The following is a 25,261-nucleotide window of genomic DNA, read 5'->3' as shown; positions in this document are numbered from 1 at the left end:
AATACTCATTTTGCATTTAAGGCAAGCATTATATGTCTGCAGGGTTTGTATTTTGAGCCAAGGATGGGTGGATTTCAGCGTTGTTATCAGTTACCAGTTGCTGGAAACCACAGGGCAGGAGGTTGTGCTCAGTTCTCACTTGTGAGTTTCCCATAAGCATCTGGTTGGCCACTGTGAGAACAGGATGCTGGACTCAATGAGCCATTGGCCTGATCCAGCAGGCCTCTTCTTAACAGCCATAGTTCTAATGGTGTTTTAGTATATAGCATTGCTGGATCAGGGGCTCCTGTAGATTCAAGAGGGTTGTACTATAAAAACAGCCATCTTCACCAGCGGTATAATGTCATCAAATTCCACAAATTCTCTTGTCATGGTTCCCATGGTGAGTATTCCTCCTTCCCCCACCTCTGTCAAGCACAAAGCTCAGTGTGACAGGGACAAGCTCCCAGTCCACCCCCACCCCCCAGTCTCTTAGCTGGGATGGAGAGTGGGCTTATTAGGTGCTCAGAGGACCTTTGAAGCTGAGCACAACAGGGACAAGCCCCCAGCCCCACTCTGATTAGGCAAGAGGACTGGGCTCATCATATTTGGCCATGGACATGTATAGAACACCTCTTTAAGTTTCCTGTAACTGGGATGAGCCTCCATCACCCTCTCCAGCTTGGAGCTGGGGGGGGGGGAGAATGGGGGCTTATTCCTACACCTGCCCCTTCTGGGACCCTGCCCCTTTGGAGAGGAGCACATCATTTCATTGACTGCCACGGGTGGGCAAGACATGTGGATTCCTGTCTCCAGCAGTAGCCGCCCACATTCCTCTGGAAAGTCACAAGCTGTGCCTAATGATAAATGGCTCTTGTCTTAGCTCCAGCAGTTAAACAGAGCATCTGTGTTCAGAGGCAGTATATCTTTGATTATCAGATGCTAGGGATAAAGCACAACACAGCTGTCTCATGATCCCTTGCTGGAATTACAAATGGCAGGGCTAGACCAAACTCTGCTCTCGATTCCCGTTATTGTTCCAATTTGGTAAGTCTTGATACGCACGCCTCTGTTCTTTGGCTGGCATACCAAGGTCTGGAGACCTTCAAATGCCCTGTGATCCTTTGCCAAAAGCAACTTGCTTGGGTAACTGGCTTGCTGGCATACAGAGCCCTATCTTCTTGGGCTATTCAGTGTTGCACCCATATGCACTGGCAGCAAGCCAAGGGAGCAGTTAGAGGTGGCCTCATGTAGGTACCTGCACAGATCCCTGCCAAGCCATATACATGCCTCTTCACAAATCTAGCCCCCCTCGTCAAAACAGAGCATTTCGTCTATCTGCTTCTGTGCTCCTTTGCTGCCAGCTGCTCTGCAAGTTTCTTTTCACAAGTGGTCTGCTGCTTATTATCTCCGTACACAGATTAATCTCTGTGCACACACTGGCATATTTGGATGGTAAACACGGCATGCATAGGTCCCCAAGAGAGCTTCCTAGGCTGGCCAGGGAAGTTTATCTGTGGAAGGCACATGCTCTGGTCTCCTTGGGACCGTTATTGTGGGTTTGTCAAGGAAGCTGTGCGGTGTGCTAGGAGCCAGCCTTCTCCTGAAGGGCTGCCTAAGAGGAGACCTGTACATTTGCCAGGAACCCAAGGACTCTCCGCAATGGCACCATTGTGCAGATGCAGAATGTGGCATGCTCCGAGTTCCTTGGCTGGTAGGCACGAGGAGTTGCCAATGGGGAAGATTTATATCTCCTCCTTGCCAGCGAAGACTTCCCAAGCTAGGTGAAGGAAATGTCTTCCCTTAAAACAACAGCCATGCAGAACCCATGTTGCTCAGGAAGCACGTTGCCTTTAGCGAATATTCGTCCTCTTCTGAGATGGGTGTTCCCTTCCCTTCCAGGCCTGCCATGCGGCTGTGTTTCTTGTCTGTTTCTCATTTGTATGGAAGTGCCTTGGTTACACAGAGATGTGAGATGGCCATGTTGGGTCAAATAGGCATGGGATGTTCCTCATCTCTGAATTAGGTCTGCTCCTTGTAAGAGAAAGACTTCAATTATACGGAGGACGGCCATGAATCATATGGCCAGTCTGGTGCATTCTTGCAGATGTAAGCTAAAATACTCTTCAGAAATGTGAATCATGCACACAGATCAGGAGATTTTGCTACAGAAGATATATGTTCAGCTAAGCAGGAAACCCTGAACTCCTTCAAAACAACTTGTCAATAAAAAAGCTATGAGCAATATCTTTAAAAAGATGCATAATTAGTACACGACATATGATACTTTGAGATACCGAGTGTTGCCTTGAACTGCTGCCATGACTAATATGCTAGAGGTCTTATTTTTAATATTTACAGCAAAGCAATCTTAACCAGTACTCTGGAAGAACAACACACAAACCACAGAAAACAGGGGTCCCTTGTATGCATCCAAACCGCCTTAGGCATGGATGGTGTTTCATGACGGCTGGCTTGCAGAGACACATCTACCTCCAGTGGCAGTGAGCTTTGCTGCTTCTGTTTACATAAATTCAGAAGGAGATGGGGTGAGGGGAGAGGGGGAAGCACCAGCTTTTACAGCTGATTCAAGAGATGAACTGGACTCCCTTGCTTTTCTGTGTGATCAAAGCTCAGGTTGCTAATTGAATTATGTATGGAACATTTAACATCGTTCTGTGCAAGGAACCAAGGCAAATGTGTTTTTCCTACAGAGGCCTTTTTTTTTGAAGGATAAATTTATTAATTTGCCCATTTATTCAATTTGTATACTGGCTTTGGCACAATAAGGTCCTCAAGATGGTTCACAATCAAATCCATTTAAAATATTAACATTAAAACAAAACTAAAAAGTTCACTAAAAAGCCAGCTGTTATTGCCAACTTTTGTAGTAAAAAATATGTCAAATTACAAGGAGAATCAAATAAAATTTCAAGGAATAAAAATAAAATAAAATGGTTCACTTAGAGATCTCTAAAATATCTTAAAACTAGATGGTCCTAAATTCTCTTCTAAGAGTCTGAAGGGAACCCACCCAGATGATTTGCCTAGAGATAGAATTATGCAGAATGAGCTCCATAATTGAAAAAGCCCGCATGGTAATCACTCAACCCTCAAGAACAGAGCTTACTACATGTAAGTTACCTAGAAAAATTGGCAGGTTGTAGAGGAAAACTCAAGACTGTTTGGCCAAACGCTGTGATTCAGGGAACTGGCATCAGCTATTACTCCCATATTTTTTCTTTTGGCAACCCCCTTCTCCAATGCCTAGCTCCAACGTCAACATTTGCAATATGAAAAATGAATATTTGCAAATAAAAATGTGGATTTTCCTTGTGACTTTTAAAAGGGCTATGACCCTTCTATGTGATACATATGAAGATGCAGAAAAATGTGAGGTTGAGGCTATTGAAATAGATAGGGTGCAAGATGATGGGGGTAGGGAGGGGGAAAACTTGAAATAAGTGGGCAGAGGTGGAATCTACACACATATTTAAAAAAAATCCATTTGGGATATGCTTTTTTTCAAAAGCGTTTTTAACAATACATTGAATTTTCCATAAGGCTCACTATCGCCGTCTAGTGTCACATTGTATATTGCACTTTTATTTGCAGCTGTATAGGAGCAAGGTTTAACACAGAAGGGAGACATGGTTGTGCAGAGAGAGAAGAAGCAGTATTGTGGTGCATTGAAGGAGGAAAGGGAGCTGACTAAGAATAGTCTAAAAAGGGCCAGCTCTACAGTTGGGCAGAGTGAGGCAACCACCTCAGGCAGCAGATACTGGGAGTAAGGTATTGGTGGGCAGAGATATGCATGCCATGCCGTCTCCCCCAGTGCCCCCTAAGTGAGCCAGCAGCCCCTAGGTGCACCGTCCCTTTGCCAATGTTGAATGTTATTCTCCGTAGGTGGAATTGTGGTGTCTGTTTGCCACCTTGCCTTTTGCCTCAGGCAGCAAAATGTCTTGAGCCAGGCCCTGGGCTACAAGAAAACACAGAATTAGAACGGTGACAAAATGCTTATTTACGGTTAGCATAGCAATGTAGATCTCTCTGGTTAATCACAATTTAAAAATGGTTCTCCAAGTGATTTGTTGTGCACTAAACATTAACTTCCTCTCTGCCCATTAAAATTCAACTTTGTCACAAACTGAGAAGTCTGGCCCACCTTCCAGGGACCTCTTGAATCTTTTCCCTCAGTTTTGAGAAGGAAGTAGAATTTTTGAACATTGCCTGGGAATGTGCAGCTTAGTACTATAAATAAGTGGGGGAACTTTGAACTTATGCTAAGCCTTCATGCTTTCTCTGTCTGTCTCTCCTATACAGCCATCCACTGAGGAAAGTCCTGCGAAGCACTTAGAAACCCCGGTAAGTGATATGATTTGCCTCTGCTGCAGCCAAGAACATTTAGGAGGGGGGATGTCCCAAGGGAATCCCGTTGCCTTGTGTGCAGTGGTTCTGCTCCTTGTCATGTGTCTTCCCATTTACTTCTCTGCAGCTTCTTAATCCTCCTGTCCATGATCTCCCTGCAAATCTCAGCTTCCCACAACCTTTCCTATTCGGACCTCCTTGTAGCCTACTATGTCTCTTACCTATTTAGCAACTGCATTTCATCTGATTTCAAGCAGAGGCTTGCTCTGGTCTGTAAACAGAATGCAAGCCGTCTTGTAGTCAAGTATCAAGTTCATAAGAACAATTGCTAAACAGTTACACATGGCATGATTTACGAAATAGATTCAGAAAATGAACTTTGGCATAGTGAGTCTTATTGAGCCCAGTTCAAAAACCGCTCTAGCAGCCCCTGTGTTTAATTCTACATTAAAGTAACATGGCCTTGTTTAAAACCAACTAAATAATAATAATAATAATAATAATAATAATAATTTTTTATTTATACCCCGCCCATCTGGCTGGGTTTCCCCAGCCACTCTGGGCGGCTTCCAACAGAAAAATAAAACACAGTAATCTATTAAACATAAGCTACATTTCCAAAGGACAGGCATGTTTTGAACTCGGCATGTTGAGTTGTGATATTTATATGTTGCAAATGAATAGTGAGACCAATTCAGTAGGCTCAAATGCAGCATAAGGTGCACAGCTTCCTGAACTGCAGTGATTGATGGATGATGTTGTTGTGATGGATCGTGACTCATCAAAAGGCACGCTGACTCTGTTTGCATATAATGCTTAGCCAAACTAGGACTCTGAAGAGGCAATCGTTGTTTTGCTCCTCCTGCAGTCCTGCTGCTGCTGCTGCATTGCTGTGAGCTAAGCCATGGTTTGCCTCAGGATGCCATCTGAATCTGGATTAATGGTTTGCCTCACTCCAGACAAACTATGAGCTGTAAACCAAGAACAAGCCTTGGCTATGACTTGTGATTTGTCTGGAGCAAGACAAACCACAAGTCTGAGTTCAGGCAACACGTTAAGCCAAACCATGGCTCAGCTCGCACCAGTACAGCTGCAGCAGGAGGACTAGAGGAAGAGCAAAGCAGTTGCACTCTCCTCTCCAGGACCCCCCACACTTATGCATTCACACTTTAAGCCAGGCATCCCCAAACTGTGGCCCTCCAGATGTTTTGGCCTACAACTCCCATGATCCCTAGCTAACAGAGCCAGTGGTCAGGGATGATGGGAATTGTAGTCCAAAACATCTGGAGGGCCGAAGTTTGGGGATGCCTGCTAAGCCATGGCTTGACTTGGTGGGAAGAGCTTGAGTTTCTCGTGTCAGCTGCTTGTGCCTCCATAGTGAGCCCCCCCTCACACCTGGAAAACCATTGATAGCTGACTAGCAGGTATGTTCAGGGATTGAGAACAGTAGCGAGCCCGCATCTAAAGAGTGCAAAAACATCTGCTGAGAGAGAGATACTGAAAAGATGATGGCAACATATCCTGTGTACAATAATAATAAAAACAAATAAGGAAAGGCAAAATAAAACTTCTGGAGGAAATAAACAACCTTGAGAAATGTCAGAAAACAGCTTTTCTTCTTATCTCCCACAACACTGTTTTTTAAAAGGCAGTTGAGGAATGCCAAATAAAAACTTCCTTGCAAACCCCCAAAATAAAAGTCATGTTCTGAAGCATTGAGGATAAATGTGTGGTCTTTTCTCAGGAGTTCTGTTTGTAGTTTTTAAGAAGGCGGGGACTTGTTCTGTGTGCAGTTGTGCAGTTGTGAGATGTCTGATCCCATGGAGCTTCTGCCTGTGTGCTCCATTAGTGTATGAAACAGAGGAAGGGGTACACCAGTTCACGAACATAAAAAAGTATAGTAGAAATCCACAAAATATTTTTTTTCTATTGACAATATTATCCAATGCATTGGAATCACAAGAGCTGTTGATCAGGGAACAAATTTAATATACTCAGCGGTAAGCTATAGTGCAAGGCACTTGCCAACAGACTAGAAGTGACAAAGGCAGACTTGTCAGCTATTGCCACTGTGGTGTCCATTAAATTTGTTGCTCTGATGAAGAGAAACTCAGTTTGAAACTCATTAGGGTAATTTCATTGCATTGTTATCGGAATAATTTGTTTAATTTTTTTTTGTCCCTTTGCTCTGTGCTTTGTGTGTGTTTGTGTTCTTTTACATTTGTTCTGTTTGAAAGTCCAAGTCACCCTCTTCTGTCTACATACAGTACAATTGAAACAGACCAACCCTAAAGGACTCAGTATCAAAAAGTATGGAAAAACTGGTATTTTTTTGAAGTTAGCCAGTTTGCTAAACCCCTGTAAATAACTGTCCTCATGGGTGGTCTACTTGTTTGTGTGCTGCAGTGTCTGAAGTAGGGAGTCACAAAAGGTTGCACAGACTACTTCTGTGATTAGTTAAATTGCAAGAAACCATTCTCCTAATCACCAGATTTAGACATTGCAATCTGTGATCCTCTACTTCAGATGTTTTGAAACATGAAAAGAGAAATGGATAATCTTTAGAAATATGACATCTGCTCTGATAGGATGGAAGTTTTATGAGATTCAAGGAATTTCTGGAAACAAAACTGTTATTATTTTAGGATGTATGCAAAACCTCTTGCCCCAAGCCGAATGGCTTTTGTTCAAACAACAGAGGTATGAAGAGACTCTTCCTGGGTCTTCCATGTTTGTTTTCCAAAGAGGATTTTCTCCCCCTGCCCTTTTGGCTCAGACACCCACCTAAAGCACCTAGCAAAAGATGCCGGGAATACTAGGCTAGATGGAATGTGTGCTCAAGCCAATCTCGCAACCACAAAGGGTTGTCCCTCCTTATGACAGGGTGGCATTGGATGCCTCTCCAGATAGATCCAGCCAATCCTTTGTGGTTGCCTTGGCACCTCAGGACCTTCAATCCCCATTGCCTGGGGAAAGTGGAGGTGACCTGGCAGCTGCTCACGAGATGGGTTGCTCCCTCCTTGGCCATCCAGTCGAAATTCTTAACAATTAGGAAAGCTGAAATCAAATCATGTGGATTTGAACTGAACAAGGCTTCTGTGTGCTTAGGAAAACAAGATTCTTCTGGCACTGTCCCTTTTTTCCATTACATGCATAAACACTGATAGAGGCCTCTCCCTGCAGTTGAGCACCTCTTCATTACCATGACACTCTTTGCTTATCAGTGATCTCTTGGAAGAGACAAGGATGTCTTCGAGGATTTTCAGACTGTCGTAATTTTACATGCAGTACTTAATGTTGTTCCCTTCAGTGGGCCATCAGTGGAATATGGGGGATGTATTTATTTATTTTATTACCAGCCAAACTTCTTCTTCTTCTTCTTCTTCTTCTTCTTCTTCTTCTTCTTCTTCTTCTTCTTCTTCTTCTTCTTCTTCTTCTTCTTCCTTCACATATTTATACAGTGAATTTCAGACTATATACCGGGAAAGCTTTTGGGGTATTCCTCACTGAGAAAATCAGTGGTGCTGGACAAAAGTTCTTCCTGAAGGACAGCTTCCCGGCTACTACCAATAATCACCTGCATTGTGCAATAAAAGTGGCTTGGGTCATAAGAAGTGTCACATCACGGGGTTGATGCAAGGAAACTTCCATTTTCCTCCTCTATTCTGCAACCCGCCTCACCCAATCCTTGAAAAGTATTTCCCAAGAGATTCAATATTGCCATGAATGGCATGGGTACATGCAGCTGCTTGGAGCAGTGGGGAGATCACCCCAAATGGGGCCCAGGCAACTTTTAAAGGAATTAACTTCACTATGGAATGAGTTAAATTTACTGCTTAAGAGTGGACTCAAGTTCAGCTAGAAAGCTTCATCAATACATGAACCTTTTATAAAAACAACAACCCCAGAACCAATTCAGCACAACAATCAAATAACAAACAAACCAGGAGCAACATAATGCTGGTGGCATCCAGATAAAATAACAGCACCTCACAGTTCTTGTGCAGAATAGAAATGGTTTTATGGTTCCTAAAACTAGATTTCCCCAAAAAATCACAACAGAAAAGACCGAGTTCCTGCTTGCAGCAACCCTACCATCTGATGGAGGCAGAATGGTGGGGACGCTTTCTTGCGCTCTCTCTCTCCTTTCCCCAATGCCTGCTGTCAGTTAAATTTGCCTAAGGTTGAGTTTATACATTCTTGTAATTCTTCTATAGTTATTCATGGTTAAAAAAAAGTGCTGCTGCATGGATGAAAGCAACATAACAATTGTATGAAACTGGATGTTTGAGAAGTAGCCATGATCTAGATATGTGTGTTCATTTAGAGCAGAGGTGGAGAATCTGTAGCCCTCCAGATATTGCTGGACATCCAACAGCCCCAACCAGCACAACCCATGGCCAGGGATGGTGGAAGCTGTAGTTCAGCAACATCTGAAGAATTACAGGTGCAGGAACTGGAAGCATAAGAAAGAAGTCAATTACTATTGGAACCATAACATGCCTTCTTTCCCATTTTCTTTCCCAGCTCTCATTGTATGACTGCAGTAGTGGAAACAGGGGGAAGGGTGGCACACAACAAGCGATTCTCAAAATTTCTAGTTTCAGGAGAGTCTTCCCATGCTCGCTTGTGGGGCAAGAAGCATTGCCTATCAGCCTGAGAATGCCTGTGGGCTCTAAAAGATTCAGGGAGCATGTTGTAGGGCATATGGGCCGGGATCCAGCTAACCCAGAATGCTAACAGAAGCTCCTGCTAGTGCAACAGGGCATCCCCCTCTCCTCTCCAGACAATCTCCCTGTGCCCACCAGATCCACTCTAAAGGGTCAGGAGAACTCCCCAGAACAGCAAATGAAGAGAGGAGAGGGCAGGCTGTTCTGCCTGGGAAGCAGAAATGTTTGCGCTGATGGAATGATAACTAGAGTGAATTCCCCCCCATACACCTCAGAGGTGTATGTCCAGGACGCTTTGGGCATCATTGCAGCCTTGGGTGTCAAAATGCTCTCCAAAATGCACCTAGCACTCTCCAGCAGCAGCATGCATTAGGGATGATTGGTAGTGGCAATACGCAAACTACTTTTAAGGAAATCCTGCTTGTATTGATCCTTGTTGAAGAACCCCTGATGAATTTTCTTTGGGTTCTGAGGAACACTCCTACATGATGACCTTTTTAAGAACCTTCATGTTTTGAAGATTTGTACATCATTAATCCAGACAAGAAAAAACCCCAATTTCCATTTTTTAATTCTCTATGAATCCAGCTGTCAGGCTCATATTCTGCAGCACAGACCTTGGTTACTAAAGCCTTGTTGCTTTTGCTGCGACAGGCTGGCATAGAAACGGAAGCAAGGTGTGTGTTGAACAGTAAAGAAGGTGGTGATATTGAGGGCAACACTCTAGAATAAGTGGGGTGTCAGCCTTTAAAAAGGATCATTTGTCACTTTCATTTTCCCGCCTGGTCCTGAATTCTGGATAGGGTGCTTTCTGAGCATTTAATTTGCCTGGAAGCTGTTATTCCTATCAGCTGATATCTGCCTGACTCTTCCTCGTGGTGTGTGTGTGTTGGGGAGAGCGTTTCAGGAAGAGGTGGGGCTCCATTTCCACCAGCAGTAACAACAACAGGAGAGCTCTTTGTGGTTAGTGTGTTGCATCGTGAGCCACAGGGACCCAACGGCAGTGCCAGAGACTGACCATGCCAAACATGGTGCCCGCTGCGTGCCAGGCTTGTGCCACTCTTTAATCAAACACCGTCCCTTTATTCTTGTGGACTTCCTTGGATTGAGGCTCTGGGGAGGAGAGAGGGATTGCTCTGGAGAGAGATTTAAGAAAGAGTGGGCACCATGCCCTGGAAATGGATTAGGAAAACTGCTACTCTCCCGAAGGTAAGCCTTTGTTTAGGGTTGGAGGGGTGTGTGTGTGCTGTGGTGGAGATGCCAAGCCTTGTAATTGGATTTGCACATAGGAATAGGGTGGGGATTAGTTAAACATCTCCAAATAGGGATTTGCCTTGAGCTCTGTTCTCTCTGGGCAGGATGGAATCTTTGGATCAGATCTTTATACGAGTTTTGTGAACAACAACAACTACAGTTACTGCATGCACATGGTTCTAGCGCTCATCTCTTTTGAGCAGCATCATGGAGTGCTGCTTTGATGGAAGAAAATCCAGATCTGGTTCAGTATGCAGCTTGCTTTCTCCCTTCATCACAGCCAGCTGGCTCAACGAGCCAGGAGTAATTTGTTCTCATGTCTACGGATGATACCAAAAGGGGGGAAGTATGGTGTTTCAAGGTTTTATTATCACTTTAACGTCTGAATATCCCAAACCTCATATAATCAAAATGGTTTTTCCAATCTATACGAAATTTATTTGGCACTGAGAATCTACTTGTTTTGTGGTGTAGTCAGTAACTGAATTTCATAGGGATCTGATGGAGAATGACAAAGTTATTCAGCGTAAAACTTTTCATTTAATGCCTGTGTGAGGCGGCACCTCCCCCACACTGCCAAGTAATGCCTTAAAAATATTCTTTTGGCAGTTATATCCAGCATCCAGGTATGTTGCTTGGACTTCTCTTTTGTTGAGAATCCACTGTGTGCATATAAAGGAATAAGGTTTCAGAGTTAACCAGTTGTAATAAATGGGAGCTGAGGCAAGGACAAGTTATGCACTGTGCGTGTGTGTGTCGGTTTTAGCCATTAAGGCAGGTACAGACAATGGCAGCTTATCAGCTTTAAGAGCACTTCCTGGAGACATTTCAGTGCCTACAAATGGCATGTGCAGCCACTTGAAGCCAAGCCATTAATGTGTGATGATACCTGCATGCCACCCTGCCTGCATGAATCCACTTGGCTGAGGGGAGGCTGCACAGTAACCTAGATGTGCTTTTGTCTTTAGCCAAAGCAGGGACCCCCCCCCCTCAAAGCAAAAGTACATACCTTCCCTCCTGAGATATAAACAGAACCGCCCTATCTCAGGCAGCAGATACTGAGGAGGGGAAAGTGAAAGTGATGGTGAGCTGTTGGAGGGCAGAACTGTCTGTGCTTTGTGGGCTAACCTGCACCCCTTACGCTAGCCTGCTGCTTCAGGTGTGGTAAAGGACACTGTCCTTTTACCAGTGTTGAAGTAAGATTCAATTCCTAGTCTGGTTAGGTTGTGTGTATGGCGTGTGTAAAATTTTTCTACATGGGACAGGTGGTTTAAACGTGTATGTGCATTTGAGGGAGTTTGCTAATGTGTATGTGTGTTTTATTGTGTGTGTGTTAGTTTTCTGTGTCTCTCTGTGTGAATGTGTATGAGGGTGAATGGTTCCTCCTCTGTGTCTGCATATGTGTGGAGGATAATTTTGCAGGAGTGCATGTGGGAGAGAGGATGGGAGACTTCTGACTGCCTTCTAAAATTGTCTTCATCTGAATTTCTCACTGGATGTTAGAGATCTGAATTGTTTCAGGAGTGGGTCAGCTGCACTAGCGGTGGGCCACCATTTTTGCTTGGTGGGCCAGATCCTTATCTGCCCCTACCCTCTACAGATCCACTTTGACAGATGCGTGGGACACCATCGACTCCCATCACCCCTAGCTAACAGGACCAGTTGTCAGGGATGATGGGAGTTGTAGTCCCAAAACATCTGGAGGGCCGAGTTTGCCTATGCCTGAGCTAGCTGTTGAGTGTTTGGGAATCACTGTGCAAAGTGCTTTGCAAGCTCTGTACTTAGCGCTTCCCAATCACCAAGAATAGGCGGGCAAAACTGCTTTCTGTTGGGATTAACTGTGTGATCAAGTTCTCCACGGGGAACTCAGCTGCGAAGCCAACTGAGCAGGCTTGAACTCACTGCCCATCAGTTGAAGGGGCAGGAGCCTCAACCCTGTTTTCTGTGGGGATCAGCCATACAGTCATGTTCTGAATGGGGAACTTCAGCGAAGAGCTGATGTAGATGAATCTGTACGTGCCCCATACCAGACAGTAGATATGACATTAGGTGTGATGTAGGTGGGCACACCTAATGGCCAAGGAAAGTGGCCTTGCAGGCCAAATTGGGACCTTTGCTGGGCCAAATATAGCCTACAGGCCAGAACTTCCCCACCTCTCTGGTATAACACATGTAGTCAAAGACAAACCCATAATGACCATCTTTAGGTTCAGCATGCTGCTTTGTGCTTGTTCCCTCAATTGGCATTTCCATTACTGGGACCCTATAATTCAGCAGCTGTTTTAGAAGTAGGTGATCAGATCTGAGCTCTGCAAACTCACCATGGGCACGGGAGTGTGGAGCCACCTTGGGACAAGAGTTTTATTTACTAAAACCTTTAACAAATGCTTTAAACTGAAGATACTAAAACAAACAAGGTGTGAATGTATATTTTCCTCTCAGTCAGATCTTTCTTTAATTAGAACCCCCACTTAGTGTTTCAGATGAGGTCACAAAGTCACCAAACAAATCGAGCACATATGGAATTTTTGAGGCCATGGGAATGGTGCACAAATAGAAGCTTCCTGCTCGTACAACTCACACATTTCCTCCTGGCGTTCTGTTCCATCAAGGCCCAAGCCAAGGCGAGCCAGAGTTCAGTTCTAATGGCTTGGGGAAGACCTTTTTGTTGCATAGTGCGATGTTTTCTGCTCTGTAAACCTTATTGCTGGGCTGCTCCAATATACAGTAGTTATAATGGGGCTGTTAAATTCCCTGCATCCAAAGTTCTGTAGCATGCTCCGGCATGACTTTGCCCTCACTTGCATGTAACACTGAGCCAAACAGGCCAGATTTATATGGTGGTTGTCCTTTACACTGATTGTTCAGTGTGTGTGTGTGTGTGTGTGTGTGTGTGTGTGTGTGTGTGCGTACCAAACTAGTCTTTCCAGTTATTCTGGGTACTTTGAAATTGTGTCTTTTTAATATCCTGGAAAATCTTGGAAAAGTAGTTAGGATATCATCTTAGAACAATATATCAGTAGTACCTGCCAACCTAGCAGTTCGAAAGCACGTCAAAGTGCAAGTAGATAAATAGGTACCGCTCCAGTGGGAAGGTAAACGGCATTTCTGTGCACTGCTCTGGTTTGCCAGAAACGGCTTAGTTATGCTGGCCACATGACCTGGAAGCTGTACGCTGGCTCCCTCGGCCAGTAACACGAGATGAGTGCCGCAACCCCAGAGTCGTCCGCGACTGGACCTAATGGTCAGGGGTCTCTTTACCTTTACCGTAGCGAAGGTTAGTGTGTTCTATTCTCACCTTTCCAAAATTCTGACGCTGCAAGCAAATTTAGCCATCTAAGGCAACATAACCCCCCTTACGTTAGTTAGGGCAAAGTCTGCTTTCATAATCTATCTGCACTTTCTAGCCCCTCCCCAATTAATGAACCCCTCGATTAAAAAGGTTTATCAAGACTGCATGCCCTGTTTGTGAACACAGACTATTTCACTTCTCTGTAGTGTGCAGCATCTTACACATGAAGAAACAATGGCTATTGCACAATTGGTCTGGGTTGGTTACCCTTTTGGCCCCTGTGCATCCACTGAGGGGCAGGGGGTTCAAATCTGCCTTGTGGAGGATTCAGACAGAGGAAAACATCCCCATGCATCAGCCGATGGGCAGAGAGTTCGGTCCTGCTTTCTGCTGGGATCTGCCCACCAGCTGTGCCTCTGCCTATACCACACCTGATGTCACCTATAATGCCAGGTGTGGGGAAGGTGGGTGTGGTTTGGGGAAAATAGCCATATGTGTCAAATGGAGAACATACCTTTGGGGCTCCCCAGTTAGAGCAACCCAGTGTGTGTATATAGAAGGTGAACTAAACACTAATGTATTGTCCAAAACTAAGCCAATTCTCCATCTAATAGAAGTCGGTTAACCGGCAGGTCATTTGTTAAAAGGAGTGGTTGTGATTCGTTTTCTGGAATGCTACACTTGGCAACACTGAGATCTAAATTACTAGTTTCAGGTGATAGTGGAGTGAATGAAGCTATTTACAGCTTGCACAGAAATGATGCGCATTAAACATGTGTGGTGAACACTTTTCCTCATACACACCCCACAGTTGTCCATGGTGCTGATATGCAGTACATGTACTAAAGCCATCCCCATAGGCAGCCGTGATCTAACCTTGGGAACATTTAAATTCTGTCTTCTGAACATGATAATATTCAGCCCTAGAACAGTTTGTCCTGCCACAACGCTGACATAGCTGTGGCAAGACAGTGCCTGAAAACCTGCCTAGCAGATATTCCCTTGACACCACAGATAAATTATAGGTGATCCTAGCACCCCATAGCTTTTCTTACCTTCAGTGATGGACAGAAGCCCTGACCTGTCTTAACTGAACAGATGTGACGAAGTTTAGCAGATTCCGTCCTGTGGAAATTTACTGTCATTGAATTGGAGCAAATACCTTGACTGGAAAAGGGCTCTTCCGTATCTTCATGGTAGTGACTGCAGCCTATGTGCTTGTGCAGTAAAACTGGCCTTGCATCTAGTCCACCAGCCTTCCAAGCCGCTGCTATTATCTTGACTGACTTTTGAGAAAATGAAACTCAACACAGCCTTTAAATTACTTCCTGCAGTTCTCCTCCTCTTCAATCCCTGGTGGCTTTTGTTCTGTCCAGCTTGATAAATAGTCTCCTAATGATCCTTGTTAGGGCCTTGATCCCCCCATGTATTTGTAAACCCCGGCTGCTAATTAGCCAATTATCTCTGCTAGTAGGACCAAGGAATTCAAACTGCAGTCAAGGCATTGTGTGGTGCTCTGTGCTCCTTTCCCTCTGCTAAAGTAGAAGAAGCAAAATCAGCCTGGGCTGTGTAGCACTGCAGGTGAAGCAGTCTGCTCTTTCACCTGTGAAGGATGAGAAACAGGGTCTCCAGATCCATGGGCATAGCCAGGATTTATATGGGCAGGGGGAGGATCAATGTTGGGGGAGCAGAACCGAGCTATCTGCCACATAATTGGTCAGTTAGCTAAGTGTTTTTATTTACTTGGCTATGCTTATGCCTATATCACTTTTTTTTTAAGGCTTCATTGAAACAGATCCCAGGATAGTGCACAATAAGAACAATTAGAAATAATTTTCACATTCAATAAAAGCAAAACATAACCCATCAGAAAACCAATATATCAGCCGTCATACAACAACAACAACAACAACAACAACAACAACAACAACACAGCTAAAGTCCCAAATAGTAGCCTCTTTAAAAATGCCTGGGTACTTTTTCCACTATAGGTTAAAACCATGGGTAAAAAACCCCCAAAGAAAACAACTGGGCAAGAATGATTTTGAGCTTGAAAATTATCAGAGGGAAAAGGGGTAGGTGGTTTTTCTCCTCCTCTGTCCAATATGCATAGACTCCCTATCTCCATCTTTCTTTCCTTCTTTTTGGTGGAGGGGCAGAGTCTCTGCAGAGGAAAAGAGCATGAGGCTTGAGCTTGAATGGAAGAGACATATCTCGCCTTGGGCTTCTGCAGAGTCATATGGCTGTTTCTATCCTAAACAGCCCTTGATTGTGACAGGAGCAATCACAGAGCTCCCCCATATGGCGAGAGGATTGTGTCATTGGTTGGTAAAGTCAACAGATATAAAACATATGCAACTTTTACATGTCTGGAAAGGCCCTGGGGAAACACAACAAAGGTGCCTGCCTGATTTCAAGAGGAAGGGACTTCTAAAGTATAGGTGCTGCCACACTGAAAGGTTTATTTCTTCCAAGTGCAGAGCAAGTATTATGTGGCACCTGTAACGATGCTATTAGGATATGGGATATTTCATAAGTAGAATTTTAAAGAATGTTGTGGATGGAGACACAGGACTATCACTTACAACATGCAAACTGATGCACAGGTACCGAGCAACAGCAGATTTTCATATTGATATGAGATATTCTTTCCTCTAGGAAAACACATGCTCAGAGAACAGCCCCAACAAAAAAAGCCCTTTCACCTTACATGTATCAGTTAGCTGTGCAGGTTAAGATAGTGTCTACTCTTATTTCACAGCTCTTCTCCAGCCTCCTTACTTCCTGTTTGCTTTCATCTCCCTGTTTGCTCTTTCCTCATGGAGCTTTTGTACTTAGATCCTTGCCCACCAATAAGTGCTACATGATCTTTTGTTTCACCACTACAGCTGTCAGGATTGGGCTGTATTGAGAGGCTGTTGAACTGCCAAAGGATCTCTTAACTCTCTGCAGAGCTCAGTTGTCACCAGTAAATTATGTCTTCCACCACCCCTCATTTCAAAACAGGAGGAGGCGAGGGAGCCCAGGGGGATATGTTGGGAAATAAAGAATTATTGTTCCTTATTTATTTCATAACACATCGCTGCTCCATAGATCCTAGTGGATGCTCCTCATTTCAGACACTACGATTTCACAGTGGCTCTTCTGTCTTGAAATTTTGATAATCTTTACAGTAGAGGAGCTGTGTGGTGATACTTGACCTGAAGCGTAGTTCTTATTTCAACCCACAACAAGCTATGAAAAGTACCTTCTGGCTATACTCTCAAAACTGTGGGTGGTCACAACCGTACAGATTTAGAGAGGTAGTCCAGAGAAAATAAGGGTGCTATCAGGTAGCCTGCCAGTTAGCTTGTTAGATATCTGTGTGTTGCCTCAAAGCACTTGCTCCTTGATTGAAGAGGGAGTAGCTATGGGATCAGACCTGTGGAAATCATCCCTCCAAGACTGAGTAGCTGCTCTGTTTGTGAAGGAGCAAGCCCTTTCAGTCTTCACTGAGACCAACACAAGATACGTTGGTTGCCTCAAATGATTATGGTGCATCATTTGAGAGGTGTGTGGCAGCATCTGCCATGACTGAGCATGCTGGAGCCCACTTCTTACTTTACGTATCAATACAGCTGCCAATATAGGGAACATTTGCAACCTTGAAAAGCATCATACAGTTCCTTGGCTTCCATCATACTAGGTGTGAGGCACAATCTGCCAATTGTGCCACCCCCACTTTAGACCCTTGTGCCATTAACCCGGAGCCCTGGAATTCATGGAATCAGCCTTTGACATATAAATACATTTTAGCACAGAGCTAACTTCCAGGTCAAGTTGGGCCAGCTGTAAGTATTCTTGGGGCATGAATCTGATGTATCCTTTTCCTTCCATGGAGCAATATTGGAAAGTGACTGTAAAAAAATGATTAATTTAACTTGTGTATCTTGCTTGCCAAGCCCACTCCCCCCTCCTTTTTTTGAGGGGCATGCGCTGGATTTCATTTGCCGAGCTGTAAAATGGAAAAAAGATCCTTAATTTGCTCCATTGGTGATCTTCAGTGAAGTAAACATTGATGGAATGCAGGGTGCAGTACTGAAGGCTATTCAAATACAGTACCTGAGAAGTGGGGAAAGGAGGAGGTTGCAGTCTAACTGAAACTCCAGAACCTTAAATGCAGATGTTCCAGAATGAGCTTCTGTGAAATGTCTATAACAGGGATATTTTGTGGGGGGGAAGGGAGCAGAAAATATCTTTGATCAGGTCACCTTAAAGTGATATTTTCCAGATCAGGTCAGGCTCATAAGCTAGGCAGAAGGAGACCCAGTTGCTTCCATTGCTGTTGAACGTGTCACTCTACAATGAAGCAACATACTGCAGTAACATGCTTTCTCACCCTTTTGTCACTCTCCTTTTATTTAGGTGTTTGCAAAGTCCCCCAAAATTATCCAGGCACGACGTAAACCCTCAAGGTAAGGCTCAGTGTTTGATGAGAGTACTTCATGGAGAGTCTTTCTTGTGAAACTCAAAACACCAAGAATCACAAGTGGGGGGAGCGCAGCTGTGTTCAGGTTTCCCACAGGCATCTGCTTGGCCAGTGTGAGAACAGGATGCTGGTCTAAATGGACCTGTGGCCTGATCCAGCAGGGCTCTTCTTGTGTTACACCGCTCTATTCATAATTAGGGACATGCAAAACTGCCTCCATTATTTCCATGGATAGATCTGCCTTGCTTAAAATTGATAACACATGTTCAAGATACTTATCTGCGAAAGTATCTTTTTCTTTTTAAAAACAAGGGTAGGGTTTTCCCCAGATAGTTATTTGACATGTTAGTTCATGTGTTCAGATCCGCTGTTATACTGCTTTGTTCTCATTTAAAGGCACAGAAATTTAGGATGTGTTGTGCATGGCTCCCAGCTGAAAGGCAAGGTGTAGTAACTGGAACTGAAAGGGGTAACTTTAAGAATATAATAAGAGCATGAAGAGATCAGGCCAAAGGCCTGTCTAGTTCAGCATCATGTTTCCTATAGTGGCCAACAGTATGTCTCTTGGGAGCCCAAAAGGGCAGTCACTCTCCTCTGCTGTTTTCTCCCAGTAACTAGCATGTTGCCTCTGATGCTGGAGGCAGCCGTTGCATTTGCACCCATGCTTCTTCTTAGAAAGAGCTCTTACTGGCTCACTCTTGAATAGGGTGCAATGACAGTTTTTGTTCCCTATTTACGTTATTGCCAGAACAGTATTTTCAGGGTGCATATTAACATCCTGCACAAAAGGGCAGCGCTTGTTTTTGTTCTACTTTCCCCATGAATCTACAAAAAAAAATTGGACAAAGGGTTTCTTGATTCAGGATGCTTGTTAAAAACTGGAAAATGTGTTTCTGTGTGGCCCCATGCTTGCGTTATATGGTGCCAGTGCTGATATCCAGTGTTTGGCTTAAATGCTCCCCCTTCTCCAAACACACACACACTTATAGACATTATGCAACAATACTTCTTCATGGTGCTGTATTCCTTGGTTGGAATTATACTCACAGCCGTTTCTCTGGTTGCTGCAGTCTCTGGGTACCCCCAGATTTCATTCTCCGCATTTTGCACCGGTCATCCTGCACGATGGAACCATATTCTGCCGCGCAGTATTCCAGTGAAAGAAAAGCTCAAAGAGAATGTTGAGAATGGTGTCTCTCTTCCTGGGAGCCACAGTATTGCCTTATTCCTGATAAATGTTCATAAGCACACATGATGATTTAATGAAAATCTCCATGGAACAACTGCACTTTGAAAAACGTTCAGAAGCCCACTTGAAACACCCTGTGAATGTCCTCTAAAGTTGTCAGCAGAAGCAAAGTGAAACAAGTTTGTGTATTTATTACTGCTAATAATAGTAATTTATTAATCGCCCTCCACACAATTCTGTCATGATGATGTGTAATAAACAAAAAAACTGGGGGGAAACAGCTGATGTATTTAAAATAAAACTAACACAATACAGAACAGATACTCATGTCAAAGACCCATTTTGGGAAGGCCTGCTGGGGAAAAAATGTGTCCAATGGTTTCTGGAAAGGGCAGATAGTGGGCACCTATTGTACTTCAACAGGAAGATTACATAGACAGACTTTCCTATCTTTATACCTTTGTTCTTTCCTCTCTGCCATTGACGGTTTAGTTGCTTCTCTTTGCCCTAGGAGCTTGAGCCTAAACCAGGCCATGGAGGATACTTGTGAACTGGACCTGGTGTATGTCACAGAACGGATCATTGCAGTCAACTTTGCAAGTTTGTCGGAGGAGCAGACCTTCTCTAGCAACCTGAAGGAGGTGGCACAGATGCTGAAATCCAAGCATGGGGACAGTTACCTGGTAATAAGTGTGGGATATTTTAATTCATTTTTACTGTCTTCAGAAAAATGCTGGGAGCAACTGCATTCTGTGAGCATGGAATTCAGACATCGTTAGCTGTATTCTATTTCCCACGAATACATCAAAGAAGTCTAGACTTTCTTTTGTAGTTGGTCTAGAGACCTAACTCATTTTCCTGGTCATTGATGAAACCCTTCTTTTCTGATTTCTACTTTTAAAAATTTCATTGTGGTTTTGTGCCACAACATCTCTAAACCCCTTTCACCATAGACAACACTGCTGATTCTGTCCACTGGGTGGTATTCAACTAGGATTTACTCAAAGTAGACTTAGTTATGTTCATTAATGGCAATGGGTTTACTCTGAGCAAACCTTAGTTGAATGCTACTCATTTTTGTTGTTAACGTAATGCTGGCGGCTTCAAAATCCCGAAAGCCCACCTCATTCTCAAATCCATTTCATTTTCCATTCCAGTAAATTGCAGGAAATATATGGGTGCCTAAGCAGCACATGGAGATGATGATGATGATGATTTACAGCTCATGCTTGCAATTCTAGGAAGAGGAAGCACATGTGCATGTGTGTGTTTGTGGTGGTGGTGGGGGAGAAACATGTCATAGCCTTGGTATCTTGTAGTTGATGCTCCCATTCAGTTTCCTATTATATTGTTGCCCATGGGCCTCCACCTCATCAACCAACTCATCTAACCTGCTTTATTTCTTTCCCATCCACTAGCTTTTTAACCTGTCAGAGAAGAGGCATGACATCAGCAAGCTCCATTCCAAGGTAAGATGGAGAATCATGTTTTTTGGTGGAAAGGGTGATATCTATGACAGGCTGGGGAAGAAAACTCTCCCGATGATACCCAGGGTCCCTTCCAGCTACTGTATATAAATCTATGAACCTAAACATGCTACAATTCAACCCCCAGATCTACTTCCCCTCAGTTGTATGTAGTTTTTGGCTCTAGGCTTTAGTCTCAGAGGGGACTGCCTGAGTTGTTCCTGTTTTTTGGAGTTCCCTCTAATGCGCTGCTCCTTAAGCCTTTTGTATGTGTACTTCTCTCTGCATGTTTGTTTTGTCCACTAATCCAACCATGCTGCTGCTGTCTTTGGTTGCCAAAGAAGCTGTTCATCCATCCAAAGCCAGGCACAGGGCTGAAATACTTCGCCTGCCTCTCTGCTCTGAAGGAACAGCTAATGTTGTAGGTTTGCCACAACATGTATCAAAGGACAGTGGCAGCAGGTTGATATCGCTAGGTTGGCAAGTTGTAGTCAGGCGGGGAGCCAGGGGGAAAATAGCAACCTCCTAGAAATTTCTGGGACAGAGATAGGAAGTGGTTTCCTTCTGCAAGCAAAGGCTCTAGCTTCACTGGTCAGAAATCACAGCAAAGCAAAAAGATGAGATAAAAGTATTGGAAATTGGGATCTGAATGCAATCTAGCATTTACCGTATATAAGCTTTTGATGGTGTTCAAAGTACTTCATCTAAGCAATCTTTAGAACAACCCTGCACAGTAGGTCAATATCCCCCTGTTTCAGAGCAGGGTAGAAGCCAAGGCTGAGATAATAGTGTCTTGCCTTGTGAGCTCCTTGCAGAGGCAGTCATGCTTGTAGTCAGCATATGAGTATGCACACATTACACAGGGACCCAGGTGGCGCTGTGGTTAAACCACTGAGCCTAGGGCTTGCTGATCAGAAGGTTGGCAGTTCAAATCCCTGTGACGGGGTGAGCTCCCGTTGCTTGGTCCCAGCTCCTGCCAACCTAGCAGTTCGAAAGCACGTCAAAATGCAAGTAGATAAATAGGAACCGCTACAGCGGGAAGGTAAACGGCGTTTTCATGTGCTGCTCTGGTTTGCCAGAAGCGGCTTTGTCATGCTGGCCACATGACCTGGAAGCTATACGCCGGCTCCCTCGGCCAATAATGCGAGATGAGCGCGCAACCCCAGAGTTGGTCACGACTGGACCTAATGGTCAGGGGTCCCTTTACCTTTACCTTTATGCACACATTTTGTAAGATGGTCAATTATTCATCAAATGAAGGTTGTTAGCATTGGTAGTTCTGTATGCCTTTGCAAAGTATGGCCTTTGCAAAGTTCTGCTGGAAGCTCTTGAGATGTTCTTAAGGAATGTGCTCAGAGCTCCCCAACTTTCCATATAAACCCAGCCTCAAAACTCTGTAAAGTGGATTATGCCATGAAGTACTATGGGAATTTGTTGTCCTCTCATGCTGCCTCAGAATCTTGTGCCTGAATTGGGCTAGCCTCATCCTGCCTAATGGTCTTCAAAACTAGGATACCTTTGTGCAATAGGAACATCTAACCAAAAGTGTACCAGGGGAGGGATCTCCATCTTCTTTAACAGTTTCCTTTCTTCTTCGTCTACCTCTTGCTTGGAAACCTCTGCTCTCCTTCTGCCACAGGTGCTGGATTTCGGATGGCCCGACTTACACACACCTGCCCTTGAGAAGATATGCAGCATCTGCAAGGCCATGGATACGTGGCTCAATGCTGATCCTCACAATGTGGTGGTTCTGCATAATAAGGTGAGAGAGAAGCGAAGGAGTTTTCCCTGCAAAGTTTCCATGTGGTTCCCTCCTCTGCTTAGTAGGAAAGGACAGGATAGGTGGCTGTGTGAATGACAGCCATTTATTTTTCACTTCTGTGTGTGTGTGTGTTTTGGGGTGTGTGGGGGTTATTTGGTTGTTTTTATTTTGATTATATACTTTCTGGTTTTATATTCTGATTTTATTCTGTGAACCGCCCTGAGACCTCCGGTTATAGGGCGGAATAAAAATTCAATAACAACAACAACAACAACAACAACAACAACAACAACAACATTTTAACCTGGCATCTGAAACTTACCAGGCATAGTGCCCACCTGATTTTTAATGGGAAGGAATTCCCTAGAACTGGGCCTACTACATTGGAAGGCATGAGTCCTCATTGCCATAATTTGTGCTTCTGGTCTATGGGAGACCATTAATACGCTCCCCCAGATCATCTCAGTGATTGGCTTAGGACATACAGGGTCAAGCAAGCTTTAAGGTATCCATTGCCTAACTTTTGCAGGTGTTTTGTTCATTAGTGCAACCTGGCCTAGTAGCAGATGGGAAAGAAAGTCCACCCTCCCTTTAGCAAGCCTATGACCAACACACATGTCTGGACTGGCAACTGAATTTTATTTCTCCATGGCAGCTGAGGGTAGTAGAGTGGCTTCACAGAAGGCCCATGCAGGCTGTGTGGTGCACACAGATCTCTCCTGCAGCACCTCCCTGCCCTCATCATCTGTCTTTCTCTGCCTAATGATAGGACCAGCCCTGATGCTGCTGGTATTGCATTAATGATTATATTTGCATTGTTGTGATATTTGGACATTTTATTCCTTTCATTGCTTATGTATGAGGATGGGAGACTGTTGTTGCTTACAAAAGGACTCTTGCTCTTTTGTTCAGATCATTAAACTTCAGTCAGAAATGCAAGCAGTGGAAAAAGGAAGCAGTTTTCTTCTATGCCTGTAATGGGAATCAGAAAGTATAATGGGTATAAGAGTATTGGAAGGATAGTATGGGAGTAAAGATGGGAGTTGGATGGGGATTAGGTATTTAGCAAGTTGTGAAAGGAGAAGGAAGCATATCTTTATAAATCACTATCTAGACTGTGATGAAAATGCATATGGATTTGATATGCATCAGATAACTATGGAAGATCAATCAAATACCTTTTAGCTGATAGTTTGGGGCTTTCTACTGCCTTTGGATTTCTACTGTTGGTGCTGTAGTCCTCCTTTGTTCTGAAATCTGCATGGAACCTCTTTGGAGAGATTGCTTGAGATTTTTAGAATGAGGTGCCATGAGTATGATGATGACATCCAACTCTGATGGCTTTTTCAGATGTGATTTTCCTGGGTTTAAAAACCACAATTAAGCCATGAAAGTCTGTGGGGCCTGCACATTTTTCTCTCCCTTTCGCTCCCTTGATCCTGGTCAGTTTACATTGCAGTTTCACATCATGTCCAAAATGGGGAAATATGACTTAATGCCAACTTATTAACCAGGATCTTAAAACCAAATCAATCCAGCAAGGTTATTGTTTTCCCCAGGCCATTTGGGTGTGTGATGCAATTTATCCGCCACTTCAGTTTTTATTTCAGTGCTTATTTATGAGTTTGGTCCCTTTTTATGTTTTTGCTGTATTGTATTGAATGTTACTGTGTTTTTATGATGTAACCTGCTTTGGATTGATCAAAACACACTCTGTGCGCAGTTTTAAGTACAACGGATAAAACAAAACAGACCCTGACAACAGATTCAGAGTCATACTAGATGCAACAGGGCAGCCATGCTTATTTGTGAATCTGCCCAGCTTGCCTATGGAGCAGGATTGGGGTGAAGCCCATTTTAAAAATTGAAACAGAGTGCATAGATGAGGGATGTTGGTGCTAACTTCTCCCCAATGTACTTCCTTGTCTCCACTGTTCCTTTCAAGCTACCAGCACTGGAGTTGAATTGAGAGAAAATTGTTTGAAACACAGCTAGCCTATGTGGTACCCTCCAGGTCAGGGTGGTCCAATACATGGCCCAAGGGCCCTCAGCAACATTTGACCCTTGCGCTGCCTTCCAGCGAAGTGCTGGGTTTTGGGAAAGAGGTGTGAGGGCTCTGATAGGGTCCTAGAGTCCACTCCTCCTTCCCAAAGCCTAGTTAGTGTTTCCCAGCTTTGGGAAGGAGGTGGGAGGATTCTGGGACCCTGCCAGAGCTTTGTACCTCCTTCCAAAGCCTGACATTTCCCTTACCTGGCTTTGGAAAGGCAGTGCAAGGGCTGGATTGGGTGGGTGGGGTGTCCCTGGGCTCCGTTGGGAGGAAGACTGGACTATAGATAGAAATAATAAACATAATACCCAATGGCTTCAGGGTGAAGCAGATAGGTATGCACAGATCTCCATTATCCACTGTAATACATCAGCTTTCTCATTTTAAAATAGTTCCCTGGTTAGACATTGAGCAATTTGTGTTTTGAGGTGTGACAGTGGGTGCACCAGTTTCCTCTGAAAAGCCTTTTCTTCACAACGTGGAGATTGGGTTTATGAGAGGATGCTGCAAAATCAGAGCTCTCTAACGGCCTCTTAGATTCCCCACAGGTCAATTGGTGTCAAAGGGAACAGCGACATCTATTGACCAGTCTTTCCTTCCTGGTGGAAAATGCATTGTAAGGAGTAATCGAGAGTGAAGCGGAATCAACCAGCCGGTTTCTCCCTGCCAGCCAACATAACCTTTGATTCTTTTAATTTCCAGTAATAGGCTGCCTGGTCTGAATGGAGCCTGCTCCTCTCAAAAGCCTGGACATATCAGTAGGACA

At 44.1% G+C, this 25,261-nt stretch overlaps 1 protein-coding gene across 34 annotated transcripts in view; it reads left to right on the top strand.

Annotated features, from left to right (window-relative positions):
• Positions 1 to 25,261, top strand: part of TNS1 (tensin 1) — a 310,381-nt gene that overhangs the window by 191,888 nt on the left and 93,232 nt on the right. For 26 of the 34 annotated variants that reach the window (XM_088662773.1, XM_088662769.1, XM_088662757.1 and 23 more), the window contains 5 exons: positions 4,303 to 4,344; positions 17,968 to 18,017; positions 19,732 to 19,903; positions 20,639 to 20,689; positions 22,326 to 22,448. In XM_088662773.1, the coding sequence (XP_088518899.1) occupies positions 4,303 to 4,344; positions 17,968 to 18,017; positions 19,732 to 19,903; positions 20,639 to 20,689; positions 22,326 to 22,448 (438 nt within the window). Of the gene's footprint in view, positions 1 to 4,302; positions 4,345 to 9,994; positions 10,227 to 17,967; positions 18,018 to 19,731; positions 19,904 to 20,638; positions 20,690 to 22,325; positions 22,449 to 25,261 lie in introns of those variants that run through there. The other 8 variants (XM_088662779.1, XM_088662729.1, XM_088662866.1 and 5 more) reach the window with 3 other exon arrangements.

Source organism: Zootoca vivipara, chromosome 1, assembly GCF_965207765.1.
Source record: "Zootoca vivipara chromosome 1, rZooViv2.hap1.1, whole genome shotgun sequence".
Lineage (NCBI taxonomy): Eukaryota > Metazoa > Chordata > Lepidosauria > Squamata > Lacertidae > Zootoca > Zootoca vivipara.
The sequence above is the reverse complement of the archived record's forward strand: the minus strand, read 5'-3'. Positions and strand labels throughout refer to the sequence as shown.